At 40.4% G+C, this 19,427-nt stretch overlaps 1 protein-coding gene across 1 annotated transcript; it reads right to left on the reverse strand.

Moving 5' to 3' along the window:
• Nucleotides 1-1,586: 1,586 nt before the first annotated feature.
• rorc (RAR-related orphan receptor C) lies at nucleotides 1,587-18,859 on the reverse strand. The gene is made up of 13 exons (XM_070911240.1): nucleotides 18,707-18,859; nucleotides 18,487-18,588; nucleotides 14,144-14,173; nucleotides 5,875-5,960; nucleotides 5,251-5,392; nucleotides 4,794-5,144; nucleotides 4,602-4,703; nucleotides 4,391-4,512; nucleotides 3,874-4,006; nucleotides 3,653-3,760; nucleotides 3,422-3,532; nucleotides 2,713-2,822; nucleotides 1,587-2,581 (listed from the first exon to the last, which is right to left on the reverse strand). Exons 1-13 carry the CDS (start codon nucleotides 18,741-18,743, stop codon nucleotides 2,423-2,425), a joined length of 1,593 nt encoding a protein of 530 aa, XP_070767341.1. The 5' UTR covers nucleotides 18,744-18,859; the 3' UTR covers nucleotides 1,587-2,422.
• Nucleotides 18,860-19,427: the final 568 nt, after the last annotated feature.

The raw sequence follows: 19,427 nt of genomic DNA on the forward strand, positions 1-19,427 counted from the left end.
GGATAGAAATTCCCCAGAGAGGTCAGAGAGAAAGAATGGCAAACAAACCCAGGCAGGGCTGCAATGCACTCCCTCTCATACTGATACTGGAAAAAGAGCTCTGCTGTCTGCCATTAAAGTATTGAGACAATTAATGACAACTTGCTTTAAGGCTGTAAGACTGCTGGAAACTGGTTTTATGGTTAAAATATGTGCATGCGTTGACAGTACAGACTGCCAATGTTTGATCACCACTTTCCTCTACTTTTAAGAGTAAAAATCAAGTGAGGTCTAGTTTATTTATGTTGCTCAGTCCGCATCTCTATTGGCTTTACTGGTCGAGAAAAGAAAGTGGCTTAACACATAAGAAAAAAAGAAGAAACCACAGGAGGAAATGAAAAGATGGCTCCCCCTCCTTAGTCTAATGTATTCAACATGAGAAAGAACATTACAACACAAGTTGTTTACCTGATGCTTTTCCAAACCAAGCTGAAATATGACGGCAGAAATCACTGCATATAGAAAAGCTGCTTTTTAGCAATCACCCAGGGAGATAAAAACACGACTAGTTCTCTTGCATGGTACATTTAGCATAAATTCTTTGTGGTTTTTTGTAGGAAAAATTCATATTTACCACATCCAATTGACTCACAGTCTTTTAATTTGCTTCCTTTTAACTTGGTTAGCAACAGTTTCTGTCCATGACAACCCGATGACAACTTTCCACTGCCAGCGTCTGCAGCAGGGTCATCCACAATGACTAATATTTCCTTTCTATTAAATGCTGCAGCTACAACTACAGCATGGTGCTGGGACTGTGCCTGGATGTCCTTTAATGTGCTACTGAGATGATAAATCCTGCTTATCACTTCAGAGTTATGTATGCTATGAATAAACTGTTCTTGTTGAGTTTTATTGAGTATTTTTCTTGCATGTCTCAATCTTACACAACTATTATATAGTATATATATACTATATATTACACAGTTTTGACACAAATAGAAGCAAAAAGTTACCACATCTGCTTGGTGTCACAGCCTCAGCAGTTTATTAGAAGATTTACATGGAATTATCTTCATTATAATCTCAACCTTTCTAGGAACAGAGAGGACTACATTTGCACAAACAGTACTTAGTGCTGAAACCTCTCCTCATTTCCTCTTTATCATGGCTTTATTCAAAGATAAGTAGAGAAAACAAACATATGCATGGTAATCTGGGAAAAAAAGGAAAAGTTTGCACGCAGAGGAAGAGACTTCTACTGTATCTCCACATTTTTAATTGAATATTTATTTCTACATTTAATGCAACATCTTTTCAAAGCTCAAAAGATATAAAAGCCTGTGAGGATTTATTCAAACACGAAGGAAAACACTTAAGAGGTACAGCTGCTTTATGGGACTTATTAGTCGATCTGTGACATCATCAACCTGAGGCGGAACATTTCTCTGGAGACATACAGAGTCAAAGAGGCAGGCCGTCTCTTGTTTTTTGGATGTGTTTATCACTGAATATGTAATTGACACATTCAGCTCAAATTGGACAGCTGGTTTCTGAGGTTGCCATGGTGAGAATGGTGGTGGGGGGGGGGGGGGGGGGGCTATCATTTAGTTTACTGGCATTTGACAAATCTGAAATCTTCCAGTTGTTCAAGTTTTGTAGGGAATACTTTGAATAACCTTAAAATATCTAACATTACAATCAAACAATGATGTTGAGCAATCAATCTGTGTGACGTGTTCTGGGTGCAGCCTATTTTGAAGGTTCCTGAAAGTCTGAGAAGCATGATAAGCTTCCGACTTTTTTGGCTTTGTCTGCACATTTGTTTGACTGTTTTTATTTTATTTTTCTATTTTGTATTGTACAAACAAACAAAGGAGTCTTTTACGAATCCAAGCAGATTACAACTGATAGCAAAGGGACAGATTCTATACTGTCACCTTTTAATTCTACAGGAGGACAGTGTTTCGTGCTCTAAAGATAGATTTTGGGTGCGCTACCATTTTGAGTTTCAGTTGATGGCCGACGTGCCTCTTTGAATCACTAATGTCTGAATGCTCTGTGACACAGTAACTGTAACCGGACAGAATCACAACAGCAGGTCCTGAGAGAAAATGAATCCTGTACCCCACTGACAATGTACTGTCAAAGAACAACAAAACGCACGTATCTCTGGAATAATCAAAATAGTTTTAAGCTATCAAAATATCGAAATTTATGTTTGACACAATCTACCAAAAATGCTCTGCCGGAAGTCATATAATACTTAACACACTACAATTACTGTGCTTTTCTCAATTATTTTCATTTTTAGAAAAATAGATTCTGTCAAGAAGTAATGATGAGACTTAAAATAATGTGTGTGTGTGTGTGTGTGTGTGTGTGTGTGTGTGTGTATAATGTGTGTGTGTGTGTGTGTGTCTTTGCATATTCTAGTGAATCATCAGTGAGTGGTCCCCGGCTCGGCCTCAGAGGCGAACAGCTCCTTGTAGAGTGGAGGGAACAGAGAGTGAGCAGTGAGCGGGTAACGCTGACTGAACCAGCGCAGCTTCTCCATGTGCAGACTGCACAGTGAACGCAACACTGCCATCTTCTGGTACAGCTGCAGGGAGGACACAGACATGTTTAGGGAAGAACACACAGATTAAAGAATAAGAACGTTTGCTTTTTTATCAGCTTTTAGCCAATCAGAGGATTCAAGAGAAAGCATCTGCTCTATACTGAGACATGTACCTTGTGCATTAGGCCTTCTTGGTTGTCTCGGTGTAGAATGTGTGTGAGTCCTAACTCCACGCTTCTCTGCACTCGCTGAACCCTTCCTCTGTCCTCCAGACATGGACGATCTGCACAGACAGACAAAAAGAAAAACAGAGAGGGATTTATTTTCAAAAGGTGTACACCTTACCAGAGACTCAAATCACTGTGTGGCCTGTTAATATTACCATGTCTATTAAAAGCCACTAGGAGGCAGAACAGCTAATTGTGTGGGAATGGACAAATGAATGAAGCTGCAGGGCAAAATGTGATGGAAAACATGGTAAAAGGATGATTTATATATATTTTTCTACTGAAAGCTGAGAAGTGACTTTAAAAAGGTCAATACTTCAGGGACTTTTTGACCATGTAATTTTTGTTTTTATAAACTGAGATATTTAGCTAGAGGTGACTAAAAATATGTCTGTCATCAGCTAAATTTGGACCAAAATGAATAAACTACACTTGTTTCAAAACTTTTTGGTCTGAAAGATGATCATGATGTACTGACTATTTAGCCATAAAGAACCATCAACGTAAATGTAGACTGGGTAAATCCTGGAGAACAAGGAAGGACAAATCAGCTTCCAAAAAGTAAACAAAATAAAATGAATGTTACCTAGCAGTGCCTTCCCACATTTATAAGTTTCAATGCAACATAACTGAGAAACATATGAGTTGATCTTACCTGTGTTGATCAGCACCAGAGCACTGAAGAGAGCGATCTGGTGCTCAGTGAGCTTTAGAGCACACACACCATGAGCAAAGTCAAACACCGATGTGATTAAATCACCACATGCTGAAAGAAAAGAAACCACAGAGCGCTGATAAACCTCCAAATGTATATATTGCGCTCATTGCACGAATGGTTTCAGAGCTGCATATGTGCTTCAGGTAAGGAGTGTAGAGGAATCCTCACCCAAAGACTTGAAGACTTCAGCTCCGGCAAACTTCCCGTCAAAGAAGACAGTGTTGTTCTCTGTGTTGAAGAACCGACTCATCCTGACCAGAACCACCTCCATGGAGCCTGAGTGAAGGGGGAAGAAAAGGGACCAGTTAAAAGAAGGGGAAAGACAGATCAAAAGCCTTTTAGATTGTGAGGGTGAAGGTCCCGTCTTGTTAAGCGACAGGCAAACTCACCGGTCTTCAGGAGAGCAATCTGGTCGTTCTGGCTCAGCATACGGAAACCTGGGATGTGTTTTGCAAACTCCACCACATACTGCACAGCATCAGTCAGTCGGATTGCACAGTGCTGCCACATCTCATCCACTGACTGGGAGCGAGAGAATGACAGAGAAAAAAATATTGTTTTAGATCTTTTGCAACATAACATTCAACTCAACCATTGAGTCTACTGCTCTTTCTTCTAATGTAGCATATCAGGTTTCTGTATTTTATCTCTTTGTTTATTGTAAAAAGATCAACAAAGTCATTAACTTTAAATTGAACATAGGCTTCCCATGTGATCAAAGAGGGAGAAGAAGAGGAGGGGGGAAATTATGAAACAAGTTTTCTGTTTGATGAATCAAACATAGTCTCAGTCTCAAGCCATCAGAGGTGACATGTTCTGTCTGTTTTGAGATTTGAATAAGGTCAACAGAAATGCAAGAGGAAGCCTGAGAACCAAAGAACCAGTCATCAGGTTGGTCTGCTGTACTTTGCTCTGGTAGGCTTGGATCTCCTCTCTGCTGAACACTTTCCATCTGAGAGCCTGAAGCTCCTCCACTCTGTACTGGCTGGTCTCTCTGTGGGAACGCACAATGCTGGCACACAGTTCATCTGAAAAAAAAGAAAAAAAAGAACTGCTCATAAATATTAAAAATACAACACAATTACATGCATATTAGCCCACTGTGTTGTTAGCTCACCTATGTTTCTCAGAGAGTGAGGATAGAGGCTGTACGGATCCTCCAGAGGGTTGTAGGGATGAATCCCCATCAGATCATGAGATGGCTGTCTGGAGTCAAATCCTGACATGAGGAATAGAGAAGACAAATAAGGAATAAGCAGAGGAGGATGAAGGGAACACAGCGAAGTGTGTACACACATGAGTGCCTCACCTCTTAAGTCGGTGTGTCCGCTGTTGTCCCCCCTCCCCTGGGATCTCGATGTGGGAGAGACACCGGAGCCTCGGTAGATCATACTCGACACCTGCGACTCGCTCGGGGAGCACACCAGGTAAGAGTGAACATCAGCGGTGTAGGGCAGCAGCTCGGCCTCCCCGGTGAAGGAGTAGGCCATGGGCTGAAGGAGCTGTGGGGAGCGGTCTTGACGGGTCTTGGTGGGGTAGGACAAGATTGACTGGGCGTCTCCCTGAAGCTGCTGCTGTTGCTGCTGCTGCTGCCGGTGCCTCTCCACTTCAGCGATCAGAGAGTCCCGCTGACGTTTAGACATCCGTCCAAACTTCACCGCTGAGGAAGGCAAAAGATGAACACATGGAAATAAAGAAATGCTGTGAATGAAGAGTATAGTTTGTCTGTCTGTCAATCTGTCAGTGTGGGCGTGTTCATGTCTCACCATCTCTGCTCATGCCCTGTGCCAAACACTTCTGCAGACGGCAGTGTTGGCAGCGGTTGCGGCTGGCCCGGTCGATCTGACAGTTGCTCTGCCTGGAGCAGGAGTAGGATACAGTAGGCAGCTGGCTGCGCCGGAAAAATCCCTGAGGGGAGGGTACCGCATGGTTAACAGAGCCCAACACAAACAGGATTTATGAGGCAGATACCATTATTGATATTGAAGACTTACAAAACATGCACAAACATTTTTGAGAAGGATCCCTTAAATTTGTGACCAAGATATGAAGCTAGCAGGACATTTTATAGTTGAAAAATAAACTTGCCAGTGGTCTCTGATGAGCAACATGTGACGGTGACACTGTTTCGACATTAAATCAAACATATCCTGTTCATTTCTGCGCTTACATTTATTCTTACATATCAGCTGAAAAATCTTGCTGGTACCAAAACATCTGCAATTAGATAATATTGGGTTATGTCTGATGTCTGTTCAGGTCTATGTACAGATCTAGCTGTTTCCAGTTTTTATGCTAAGCTATGCTAACAAGTGGTTGGCTGTAGCTTCATATTGAATGGACCGACATGAGAATGGTATCAACCAATATGTCGTATGCCGTCATCTCACCTTGCAGCCCTCGCACGTGATGACTCCATAATGCACTCCAGAGGACTTATCACCGCAGATCTTGCATGGGATAACTTCAATCTGGGCTGAACAAACACAGAAGTGAAAGCAGTTCTGTTAATATTTTCAAATGCAGACCCTCTTCTCCTGCTTTTCTCCACACACTTCACAGTCACTAAGGTAACACACCGACACACACATGCAAGCAAACAAGAAGAAGTGAGTTTGTCACTGTCATTGAAAGATACTTTATCTTCAGTATTATCACTACTCATGCAACTTAACAGGTCATGAAAAACTACAGTGTCAAAATCTCAGACAGCTGACCAAATAACGAGTGTATACTGAAGGAAACTGACCAAATGTAAATGAATCAGTCCTGTAACTGCAACATAAACTCCTTTACATCAGATTTCTTTATTCGCACGTCAGCACTGTATAATGTCGATAAAATGAAACAATACAATATGTTGTTTGAACAATATTAAAGAATTCCTTGTGTTTTCTGAATCATTTTAATATCCTATTTTAATATAAAATATGGCAAAAAGCACCATAATGACACTTCATATTTTTACCCAAAGAAGTCAAATGGAAATGATTCCCACTGTGAGAACTTAAGTCGTATGCTGTACTTCCCCTTGAACATCTACCAGTGTTGTGTGACCAGAGTAAACCAAAGGTATTTTCCTCTCAAACACTGCTTGCCTTAATAATAATGAACAAAATAACATCAAACGTGGAGTATTTGCAAATGGAGAAAGGCGGAGAATACGAAGGTGTCAACCTCAGAGTCCTTTCAAGTGGTTGACTGGCTTCTCTTTCACTCTGACTGTCCCTCTTTCATGTCATTTCTTTCTTTGTGAATCCTTCTCTGTCTCGCTCATAAAGGACACAGCTGCCAGTAATGCACTCTCTCTCCTTCATCACTGCCAGTAATGGCCATCCCCCTCCCCCCCCCATGCCCCCGATCTCTGCAAACTCTCTTGGTGGCGATCAGACGGCATTTGATTCATTGTCTTGGTGACAGGCGGGAACAGTTTCATAGCATGGCCTGACAGATATATATCCCATACAAAAAAATGATAAGGGATTGTGCATCCCATTCTGTAGAAGTCACATTATTTAACATCCAGGAAGCAGCACAGACAGTCATCTTTTTTCTTTTTTCTAACGCTAAATAATCTCTCCTTTCATCTATTCCTGTCATCTCCTCTCTTCCTTCCATATATGCACTGAAATTGTGATTGCTTTCTGCGAGATGAGCTCTTACGTCTGCGCGTTGATGCAATTATACAGTAGTATTTGCGTTTCCGTGCATAACTGTGTCAGATTTTTTTGTGCAAGTGTGTGTTAGTGTGTCAGTGTGTGCCCTCTTTATCTGGTGCCACAGGGATCACCTGAAAGCTCCAGAGGAGGACAGCCGGTCTGAGGTAAAAACTCACTTTTTTTACACGCAGACGTAGAGCACGAGCACATGATGAAGCAGAAACACTGATGAGATTTCTGCTGTCGCTAATAGAGGCGACTGATTAACCTCAAGATTCACCGTGATAAGGATCAGTGTGTTACAAGATTCTGACACTGTAAAAGTCAACTGGATGATTTGGTTCAAAATAAACAACAGAAACACTTCTCTGCAAGCTAAACACCATTGCTTATTTATACACATAAACTGTCTGAGCTGTGACTATGATTGCCTTTCTGTCAGCAGTGCAATAGTTGGAGAGAACATGAGTGGTCTCTGTTTTTTTTTTTCGCTATTTCAGTTTTGATTGTCAACCTCAAACAACAGGAAATCCACTGTGACCCACAACCTTTCACTGTTACACACACACAAATATACACAGCAATCATGTACACTGCTCATCTAATAACTTTCCAATCATAGCTGTTACAATTCTCAGCTGAGTTTATATGACAACCTAAACACATATCACGTTATCTAAAGCAGCGTCGAGTTAAAAAACACCTGCAAAACAGCGACTACAATCTGCCTTAGATGGCCCGGGAGTGTCAGGACACCAGTATCTCTAAGTGGAAATTAACTTGACAGCACATAAACACTGAAGAATCTAAAATCACCAATTCACTAACAACTCTTGTGAGCTTTTTTTTGTCTCACGTGGTTATCTCCAGCCACAGGCCTAGACCAATCAAACCCAGCATCTCCTGGTGTATATGTGCATGCATGTGTGTATGTGAGAGAGATAAGACAGATAAAAATACTGAAAAAGGACTAAACCACCTTTATTTCTTCTGTTAGTGTCTGTTTGACAGATAAGAGGTTATTGTGTCTAGCACACAATATGGCTGACAGGCAAATACAAGTACGCTGAAACATAAATTACTGATATTGGTTTACCCTCTTGCAGCAGGGCTGCTGAACATCTCAGCATGACCCGGCTAATGAGGGTTTTGGGTTAAAAAGATATTTTTACTGTAGATCTTATGTACTTGATGCTCAACCCGTAAAATGAGGATTAATTTTGCTTTTCACTGGGGTGTACCCAAACAACACTAATTACTTTAGTTGCATTATGTCATGATTTGCGATATCTCTTGAGAAACCCTCAACATTTTATATTTCCACTGCGCTCCAGTAATACCGTACAGTATGAAACCAACCATAAAGACACCACACAAAGCTGCATTAACGTGTTCATACTGAAGTGAGATCATTTAAGCAAAAAAACCAATCGAGTCAAAATGTTCATTCTAAAATCGATGCATTACGTGCTGGAGGATGTTAGGAAGTGGAGAGGTTTGAGTACAGTAGACGTGCAGCGATGGAAATATTCTGGTTTGTCAAAATAAAAGAGTACCACCTCCCACGCTTCCGCATACAAAGTATACCAAGACGCTGCTACACAGAGATGGGCTGATTTATGACTTTCAATCAATTATCAATGACTTACAGGCTCCCCCTTAAAAAGCACATCTGTCAGTGTCGTCGAACAAACAACAGAAGCTTCCGTGAATAACAGCAAATAGAAATCATGAAACACTCACAGGTTTCGTACGAGTGTAACGACAAACAAAATTCGGTTCTCAATTTTTGTGATTCTCAAGCTTGATGACAATAATAAAGAATACTACATCTTGGCTTTCTAATATGATAAATGACTCTGGACAAGCCTGAAAAGGTGAAAAAGAGTCATCAGTATGTATCACCTTAAATATACAAGAGCCAAATACAAAATACTGAGTAAATCATAAGAAAAAAGAAAAAGCAGAAGGAAAGGTTTGATCTCTGGATTTCAACCTAGACAGAGTTTATTTCAATACTCTCAACAGTTTTGCGTCAAACTGAGTGTGTGTGTGTGTGTGTGTGTGTGTTGCTATACAGATCGCCACTCAACTCATCACTCTCTGCCTAAAATCACCTTGTCAGCAGCCTGTTCTTTTCACTGTAAACTGACAAAAAACCTCAACTTTCCTCTGACGGAAGCTTACCTTTGGTACATACACGCCTCACACCCTTATACACACACACACACACACACACACACACACACACACATACACAAACTAACAAACAGATTTTTAATCTCTCACAAACACACAGACAGGATAGGAGGATTACACACAATGTATGATCATCTTATCTACCGCACCTCCATTTTCATAACTTACACAATGTAATGATAATTCTTGTCATTATTATCTATAAAAAAGAAAAGCTTTTTTGTTAATGTCGTCATTTACTATAATTCATATAAATTATACTTTGAAGATTTTAATTTAGAATCTTGCTGAGGCAAACGTTTAAAACATTTCAAGAGATCGTGCGTCACTTGGGTAATAACCGCACCGTATTTTCTATTCTGTCAAAATGTATGTGTGTGTGTGGGGGGGGGGGGGGGGGGGGGGCGGTATATTGCGACATATTTGTAGTTAACAAAATAAAATAGCAGACATAATAATAATAAAATTTAAAAAAATTACAAAATTAAAAATACAGTAAATAAAAGGTAAACGTCACACTAAATCCAACTTTAGATTCATTGGTCCTGCCGTGCAAAGAAGAAAAGGATCTCTAAAAGCTCTAAAAATGGCTCTGACTCACTAAAACAAAATGAAATTATGACTGTCAGAATAAATTTCCTTTCACGAGAAGCCATGACTTGGGTCGGCAATTTCTTAAAATAACTGTAATATGTATTTAAGGAAGAAATTAACAAAAGAAACAAGTATTCATCATCAGATAAAATAAAAGTTATTACCAATAATGACAAACTGGGGTATTTCAATAAGAAGTACTTCACACTACTCTTCTGTATTGAATATTTTGGTTACATATATATATTTCATTGCTGACTTCAGGTTTATAGATGTTAAATATCTTGGAAGTATTAGAATCAAACTGTGCTGGTTGCTACATAAATGTGAGAACTCCTTCACTACTGAGTTTCATTCATTATTTAACAACAACAAAGTGGAAAAAACGACCTACAGTACCTAATCTGAGAAAAAGAGAGATGATCAAAGCAGATCTGAACACCAATTAGCATCAGAGTTACCATATTTCACTTTGAAGTGCAGGCAGAATTTGGGGGTGTTTGAAACAGGTAATGTTTTGACAGTAGCAAAGGGTGTGAATCAGCTCAACTGCTGTATTTCATTTACCATATTTTGGGTGGGAATGTGTCACCTGCGATTTTGATGTTAGCTTTGATCTGAAGCCAACCGCTTTCTGCTGCTTTGGAAGTGCTGTGCACCCAGAGGAACAAGGAAATCCTTTCTGATAAAGAAACTGTATAAGAATCTACGCAGGAATCCCCCGAACACAACAACAAAGCCATGTGAAATGTGTGCGTGCATAAGTTCTGCCCACTGTGAGTGAGTAACACCAGAGAATTAGATCATTAATTGTGTCTTGCTGAAGTTATTATATATTCGGCAATGGGAGCCTCCTTTTCTCCCTTTCATGCGCACAGTATCCACACACAGCTGCAGGGCTGAGATATGCTACATCTAGGCGCCATCTAACAAGCAGCAGCGGATCTGTGTGTGCATGTGCATCTATGCGTGTGTGTGTTTGCATGTTGCAGGAGAGAGACAGAGTGTAAGCAACTCGTACAGAGAAGATGAATTATTCCTCATCTTTTGTCTCTTTGCTTCCCCCCCCGTGTGTGTTTTTAATTCTATTCATTCAAAATGAAATAAATCAAATTCAATGGTGTTTTAATTACCACATTTGCACAATATTAACAGCCTCTGCATCCTGTCTACTGTATGTGTGTGTAGCGTCAGTCCATTCAAACTGATGCACTGCGGTCGTGACGCATCCTGTTTTCCTGTCTCTTTCGATTTAAGTTGGTTAGAATTCAGTGGAAGTGTTTGCAGAAAGGGGTTTGTAACATGTCTGATATCAGATCATGACCTGGTCATATTGGGTCTTCATTTCTTTCATTACTTGTCCTGGAAGCATGATGGGTCTTTTTGGGTGGGATGGGTAGATCAGCAAGGCATTTTGCTGATCTACTCAAAACATGTGAGATTTGTATAGAATACAATATAAAGTATTCATTTTTATACAACTTCTTGCACTCTGATTCTCAACATCTTAAGTCAGCTCAGCTTGTTGCCTGGAGGTGCATTGTGTATGTGGGAGGGAGGGAAGAAATATCTGAGACATGATTCAAATCTTAAATCCATCAAAGGGAGCTCAAAATTGAGTCATGTTACCAAACCATAAAACTGAAACACATATATCCGTGTGAACTTAGTTAACAGTCATCCAATCAAGAACTCCAGAGAGACCCAATTAAGTTTCAAAACAAATAACGTGGCATACTTTAAACTGTACATACATGAACACGTGTGTGTGTGTGTGTGTGTGTGTGTGTGTGTGTGTGTTGTATGGGATCTGTTACAGAGCTACTGAAAATATCTGATTAAAACTTAAACGTTAAATAAAACATTAATAAAAAATGAGCGTGACATGAGTGCAAAATTGTGACGTTTAGAGCCACTTTGAACTTCAAGAAGGTTTTACTGTTCAACCCGGTGTTACATCAGAAATGAAAAGTGGAAACTGAAAAGCTTAAGCCTGGTGAAGTTCAAAAAAAGTTGACGCGTTTGAAGCCACAGGTGTCAGAGTCTGTGTGAACACAGTTATTTCAAGGATTTGACAAAAGCTAAAAAAAGATGTCATGTAGTGATTAAACGTTATTAGACGTCTTGATAACAATACGGTGCACCATCAGGAGCATGAGGTCATCAGTCGCAGTGTCTCTTTTAATAATCATAAACTATGAAATCAGAGTGGATTGGAGAGAAACTTTGACCAAAAAGCACGTAATTGATCTAATTGATAAAATATCTTTGACTGTACTGCCCACACACACACACACACACAGACACAATCAAAGAACTTCATCCCTACCTCGCATCATCCTCACTCCTCCACTTGTCTCAGACGTTTGTCCCACTTTCACAAACTCACTTTTCCTCTCACTTTGTCTGACAGCAGTCTCTCACACTTTTCGCACCAAACTATTCTTTCACTCCTTCAATCTTTCTTCTTTTTTCGTCCGTCCTTTAGCAAGCCGGGTCGGGTGCTCACTGCAGCTTTAGCACACATATTCAGACTTTTGAGTGTCAGTCACCGCCTCACCTTCCTTGTTAGCGTGTGTGTGTGTGTGTGTGTGAGAGAGAGAGAGAGAGAGAGAGAGAGAGAGAGGAGACAGAGACAAAGGAGAGGGGGGACTGTCCCCTGCCCTGGCTTCTTTCTCAAGGTACTTTTTCCTCATACCTTTGTTGTTATCCGTCACCCCCTCACTCTACACCACACGTCAAAAAATTATCTTTATAGTGTCTGCCACCTTTAAGACTCTCCCTGAGAATTTAAATCAAACCACCTTCAACAGGGATGACTGGGGGATGCAGTAAAAACATGTAAGTCACAGGAACATTTCAGTACAGTAAGATTTTATTTATTTTCAAACTCACACTTGGGATTTCAATTTTGGATTTTGTTTTACTAACTGGTCAGCAATAAAAAAATAAAAATAAATTAAAGAATAATTTCTTTCTTCTTTCAATGTCTTTCCCTCTTTCTGCGCTCGACTCTTCAGCTTATTAAAGTTTAGCGTGCAGATCTTCTGTCACAAAGCGACAGTGATGTAAAAAGTATTGAGATCTTTCATTTGAGTAGCAACACCACACTATTAAATTACTCTACAATTCCTACATTCATACTTTTACTTAAGTAGTAGTACAGAAGTATTACCAGAAAAATGTCCTTAAAGTATCCAAAGTAAACAAATGGCCCCCATCTGAGCGTTATATCATATTACTGGATTATTATTACTGATGCATTAAAATGTAAGCAGCATTTTAATGTTGCAGCTGGTCGAGGTGAAGTTTTCTAATTTTAACTATTTTATAACTATATATAACTGTTGGGTAGTTTAATCTGTAACAATGCTATATCTGTCAGTTACATGTAGAACAATATTTCCTGCTGAAGAAGAAGAAAATACTCAAGTATAGTAGTGCCTCAAACTTTTAGGACAAAGGAGAGTAGGACAGTATTTCAGTAAATATACATAGTTATCTTTCTCTCCCTCTATCATCCCTCCATCTATAGCACCTGACTGAAGCATCAAACGACACAAGACCACCATGGCTCTCTATCTCAACGCCCTTCCTTACTGCTAACCTCCAAAACAAAATCCAAAATGATTCCTCCACTCTGCAGACACAGCAATCAGGTTTTATAGACATTCACTCGCAAGCAGCAATCAATAAAACGATTATTATTTATGCTCAATTTGTTTATCATCACACCACCTAATGCGCAGGTTAGTGGTGTGTTACACACAGCATCTCCACACTTGATTACACACCCAGGTGTGCTAAACTTGTGGCAGAAAGTGTTAAACCAAAGAAGTTAAAAAAAGACGAGATGTTATCGCTGCCATCTGCATTCAGATGCCAAAGTGTCAAAGCCATAGTAGCTAGTATTTTCATCACTGTGTGTATGTGGTGTGTGTGTGTGTGTATGAGGGGGAAAGCACAGGTGCAACACACAGCACACACACTGCTAATGGCCCAACTCCAGCGACACCACAGTGCATGTTTGTGTGTTTGTGTGTGTCTTGCTGTACAGGTGCAATGTTGTATGTTCACTAACTATGAAGTTAACCACAATGCATGCACAAATATCTAGCACAAACACAAGCAATGCCATTACCACACACAGACACACACATGCTCTCTCTCACACACACACACAGACAGTATCTCATAGAGAACTTACTCAAATGAGTCTTCTTGGACACGGCTCCTCCTGAGGGAGAAAAAATGTAGTTAGTGAATCAAAACTACACGACAGTTACTGTAAATCTAAGTTTTACTACAAGCTGTAATACATATGAGCATCCAGGTTAATGTTTTAGAAACAGAAACACAACATGCAGTGTACTCATGGGCTTTACACATTAGACTTAACCCAGGACTAAATAACACACTGGTATTTCTGATAGAGGCTTACATTAGTACATTTACTCAAGTACAATTTTATGTACTGTATTTTATTATTGTTTTAGCTGAGCATTTACATTTTCTAATACTTTATACTTCTACTTCTCTCCATTTCCCTCGGAAATGTACTTTTTACTCCACTACATTTATCTGACAGCTGGACACCACCAACAACAACATGAAACTACTGCTGACATGTTAATCCATGTCCAATAATATAACACTGACAGGGGGCATTCTTTAAACACAGGACTTTTACCCAAAGTATTTTCATTATTTTGTAATTCTACTTTTACCTAAGTTAATGATCTGAATACTTCTTCTCCCACTGAAACCTGCACTGTAGCAACATTAGCTTTGCAGTTAAACATCTGATGTTCAAATGTAACATCGTAACCTATCAAATATCCAAATGAGCATGTTACCAGGGTCAGAATTTAATCAAGGGATTACTGGAAACTAGTATGAAACGTGACAGAAGCTAAACTAACGTCTTTAATACAGATTCAGCTGTGATAAACTCCTCATTGTCAAATCCTTGATGGCAGTTTGGAATAAGGTTTTACAGACTTTTTGGTATTTTTTCCAGTGTACAAAGGCCTGTGGACAAACAATAAACCCTACTGATAGCAGAGAGATTAAATTAGAGGATTCCCATTTACTCTGGTGTGTGTCTCTGTCATGTTTGTGTGACTCTTTAGTATTCACACAAACACAGCAGATAAAGGCAGAGGAAGGTGGGTGTCTGTGAAGCAATCGGTCCTCTTTTTTGTCTGCCTGTTTGACCACAATTGTGAGAAAGTCTACGCTGCAGTGAATGTGGGTAAATGTGTGGAGGGTCTGAACCAAGGGGTTTATTTCTGGAGTTGTATGTGTGTGTGTGTGTGTGTGTGTGTGTGTGTGTGTGAGAGAGAGAGAGAGAGAGCGAGAGAGACGGAGAGGTTTGAAGGCCGGGGAGATAAGTATCAATGGAAGACGTAGAGCTAGCCGGTCTTTGTCTGGCGCCAGATCAGGCCCTCTGTGGTTTCCACTGTTTTCCTCCCATCATCAAATCAGTTTTGCTTCATAAGCAGAAAGCATGGAATGAAAGCAGAGCAGCGCATGCACACACGGAAAATGTAAAGAAATTTCAACTGAGCAAACGTTTTGAGGTGGTTTCTAAACCAAATGAAAAAGATTGTTGATGTTAAATTAAATAATATTTTAAAGGGAACTGTTTAGATCTAAATACAAGCACCATATCCTTTGATGGGTTTTAAATGTTCCCATGAGCCCCAGGGTTATTGAGCTTAGTTAATATGTCCAACAATTACATAAGCAGTGTAGTATGGTTTCAGCGAGGAGTGTGAAGAGCGATTGTGCTTCTTTTCATCAGTCAGTTATAGAAATGCACAACAGTGTCGTCCCTAAAACATATAAAGACCAATTGTAAGGTTGTTGTTTTGGTTTTTTTTTATTTGATGACCACATGACTGCTCCAACACTTAAAAGATTAAAGCTATTAGTTGATGGTTGGTTTTGTACTTTGGTTAAATGATTTACAGTCACCTGAAACACAGTGACTTTCCGCCTGAGCCACTGTCATCTCTGAAATGTGTTATTAATGTTTTTAACTTGTGATCTCTATGCAGAGTGGAATAAACGGTTGTGGTCGGTGGTGGAAAAATAATCTAATGCAATCACTGACATCGGCTTCTGTATAAACTAAATGTGACACAGCATGCACACATTTAGCAAGACTCACCTGCCAGCCAGGCCATAAACCCACCACCATGTACACACACACACACACACACAGAGGCACAAGCATCAACACCACTCATCAGTCAAAATCTCACTAACGTCTCTACACTCTGACATCTAAGCCGACTGCTGAAGTGACAGTTGCTGCATTACATAACAGCACTGAAGACCACTGAACCCAGAGAGTAGGCCGGCACATTCGCCTGAACATAAACTGTGAAACATACAGCGCAGGAGAGATAAAAAACGTAAATATATTAAAAGCCAGACAGGCTACTTTATTACCTTCTCAGTACTCTTCAATCTTAATGTCAATGTAACAATATGTGGAGTAAAAAAGTCATGAAGGCAGATGGTGTTTATGTCTATGATGATCTGGATAACTTGTAATAAATAAGTGAGTAAATCACAAAATAAATGTAAGAAAGTAATTTACAAAATATAACGATATTTTGAAAATGAACATAGGCGACTGAATACACACATATTAACACTCAGGTTTGGATGTTGGTCGGGGTTACAGTAGGTTATTGACCAAAAAGTGCAATTAGCCTTAAATTGGTTGTCCTAACGGGTTTATAAATCATAAAAAGGTCAGAAATCTAGCTTAGCTTGACCCCTAACAAACCAAAAAGATAACTATCAATTTGTATCAATCCTAAACTACAGTACACTGATGATCACAGAGGGGAAACTAAATTTGGGGGGGGGGGACGTGTCAGGGTGTGACAAAATAAAAGTGTGACACAATAAAAGCAGGATTCGCAGTTTTAGGGTGATTAAAAAAACATTTTTGACAATGTCTTGTAGAAAACAATACTTAAGTGTTTAAATGACCAAATTATTAAAAATGACTTTGAAGAGTTTTAAAATGGTTGTGAATTTTTGAACTGAAAGTATTTTCAATTCAAATGTATTCGTGTTAAGTTGCAAAGAGGCCAGATGCTTAATACCACACACAGGAGAAGAGGATTGGACCCACAATAGACCCCTGAGGGACACCACAGACGGACAGTTTGTATCCAATAATGAACTGGAGCAGGGTTTTACCCTACAGGCAGGAGGAAAAGTAATGTGGAGCAGTACCAGCGACAAAACCCAGCGCTCAAGAAAAATCAGAGGACACCACAACAGCCACTAAAACCAAGACACTCATCACCTTGAGAAGAGCCATCTCAGCGGTACGAAAAACTGTACAACCACACTGAAACTCCTCTTTAACCAGATTAAAACACCATCACAGCAGTTCCAGTACCTGATAAGTAAGCTGATGTTGCTTTTTTTTTTTTAACAAAAAAACTTTAACCCCTTAACATCCATTTTATTTCCCTTAAGTAGCTTTAAAGTTGTTAAATGGTCTTTTTCCACTCTGTCAGACAGTATCATGGTTATTGTGTATCATGTTGCTCCAGCTGTCTTGTGCATCATTTAGAAAAATGTCCCCAAAATGCTGTCATATTTGGTGTATTTGGAAACTTCGGCACCTTCACAGAAACTTAAAATAAAATTGTGGGGATTTGAACAATATACGGCCACTCGCCATGACTTAAGGACTCCTAACCCAAGCCAGGACAGTGAGGTTGAAAAGAGGAATTGTGGTATAATATACAGTTTCCCTACAGTATTGAGTATATGATTATATTCACTTCTTGTTGTCCTCTCTGTTAATACTTTAAGTACATTTAACAGTGGGCCACGAGCGATAATGTTGTTCATATAGTCATCCTTGATACAGCAGTGCAGGTAAACTCTAGACAACTGTGTCGCCATGCTATGAGAGTAGTAGGAAAGGTGTGCAGTGGGTTTTTGTGGCAGAGGGACAAGGTGTCTTATCTCAAGTGGCTGCCAAGAGTTTGATTTTAGCCAGGGAGAGGCTTTGAATAGAAAAGCATTGACCAAAAACAGAAGCAAAAATAAGAACTAATCCCCAAGGATTACTCCGGCTTACTGCCATTCTTACCCACTCGCAGCACCTTAACCACACCCCAGTGAAAGGGAGGAGGAGGGTTACTGGGGTAAAGATGGGTGAGAGTGGAGGGAAAGAAGATAATAGTGAACACGGTGACAGAAACAGAGTCAGCTGGGGCAGGGCAGGTGGGCAGAACGAGGTAAAGGAGGTGTGAAGGAGATAGATGTGGGTGGGAGTGGGTGCAAAATGACATGCTGGGAGATAAGAGCAAGGCCTGCTGTGCATAAAAGGCAGAGGGGCATAAAGAGACACAAAATAACACTGTAGAATATAAATATAAAAGTAAAAACCAGCTGAAACTATTCAACAAGCTGCTTACAGAGGCATCACAGTTCAAATAGCCCACACATGCGACAGCAGACTACATGTAATCTGCAGAATAAAACCTCAGTGATGGATCCTCTTACCTCTCTTGAAGGGGGCGTCAGCTGAGGGCACGTCGGGCTCCTCATATTCCATAACTCTCCTGTCAAAACACTGGGTGGCCCTACACGAGCATACACTCACCTCTTACCACACACACACACACACACACACAAATACACACACCTGCTATGTAAGTCGGGTTTTGAACTCCACCCGCCGCCATTGGACTCAGAAGTGACAGAACTCGGGCTCTTATACTACCTGTTGGTTGTTCTAGCGCCCGGGCCGGCGCAGGCATTTGAAAACATGCACTGCCATGTCGCCTCCTTCCTGTCCTTTACAGCGGCTCCCAAAACTCGGCCGTCATCTTCTTACCCTCTCTGTCAGCCTCCCTTGTTCAACTCTACACCTCCTCTCGTGAGGTTGTTTTGCAATAATTTAATTCCCCCCGAGGCAGCAGCAGCAGAGAGGAGAGAGTGCAGCTGGACCGGCCGGCCGTTCACAAGCCGTGCGCCCCAGCCCCCCCACCTCCTCCCCGCGCGCTCTCTGTGAGCCCTGACCGTCCCAGGCTGGAGAGAGTTATGTCACCGGCTGTTACGTAATAGCAGCGGATCGGGTTTTGCTTTGTAGTGCTCAGTTGAGAAATATAATCCCATGTTGCTGCCACAAATTTCCGCCACACTAATCGAGGAAACACAATGCATAGAGAGGAGACATTAAATTCCCTTTTTTGTTACTTCCCGGCTAAAAGGGAAACAACATAGTTAAAACAAATTCCCTCCTCATGGGCTGGTGTAATAGTGGCTTGTTAAAAACCACCTGCAGGGCTCTGTGCATGCAATATATGCAGAGAGATTAGTTTAATAAAAGGCATGCAATGCCTCATTTTAACTGAGGCAGGAAAACAACTGCAGACACAAAGAAAACGATGAATAATCGATATGTCTTCTCGGTTTACATCATTGTGGTACATGCTGCTCTA

The sequence above is a fragment of the Enoplosus armatus genome, chromosome 9 (assembly GCF_043641665.1).
Source record: "Enoplosus armatus isolate fEnoArm2 chromosome 9, fEnoArm2.hap1, whole genome shotgun sequence".
Classification (NCBI taxonomy): Eukaryota; Metazoa; Chordata; class Actinopteri; order Centrarchiformes; family Enoplosidae; genus Enoplosus; species Enoplosus armatus.

Excerpts from the sequence above, each read along its gene's own strand:
- rorc (XM_070911240.1), bottom strand. The coding sequence starts at position 18,743 with ATGCCTGCGCCGGCCCGGGCGCTAGAACAACCAACAG. Across the intron at positions 18,589-18,706 it reads GGCGCTAGAACAACCAACAG|AGGTGAGTGTATGCTCGTGT; the intron begins GTAGTATAAGAG and ends GTGTGTGGTAAG. Across the intron at positions 2,582-2,712 it reads AAGAAGGCCTAATGCACAAG|CTGTACCAGAAGATGGCAGT; the intron begins GTACATGTCTCA and ends TCCTCCCTGCAG.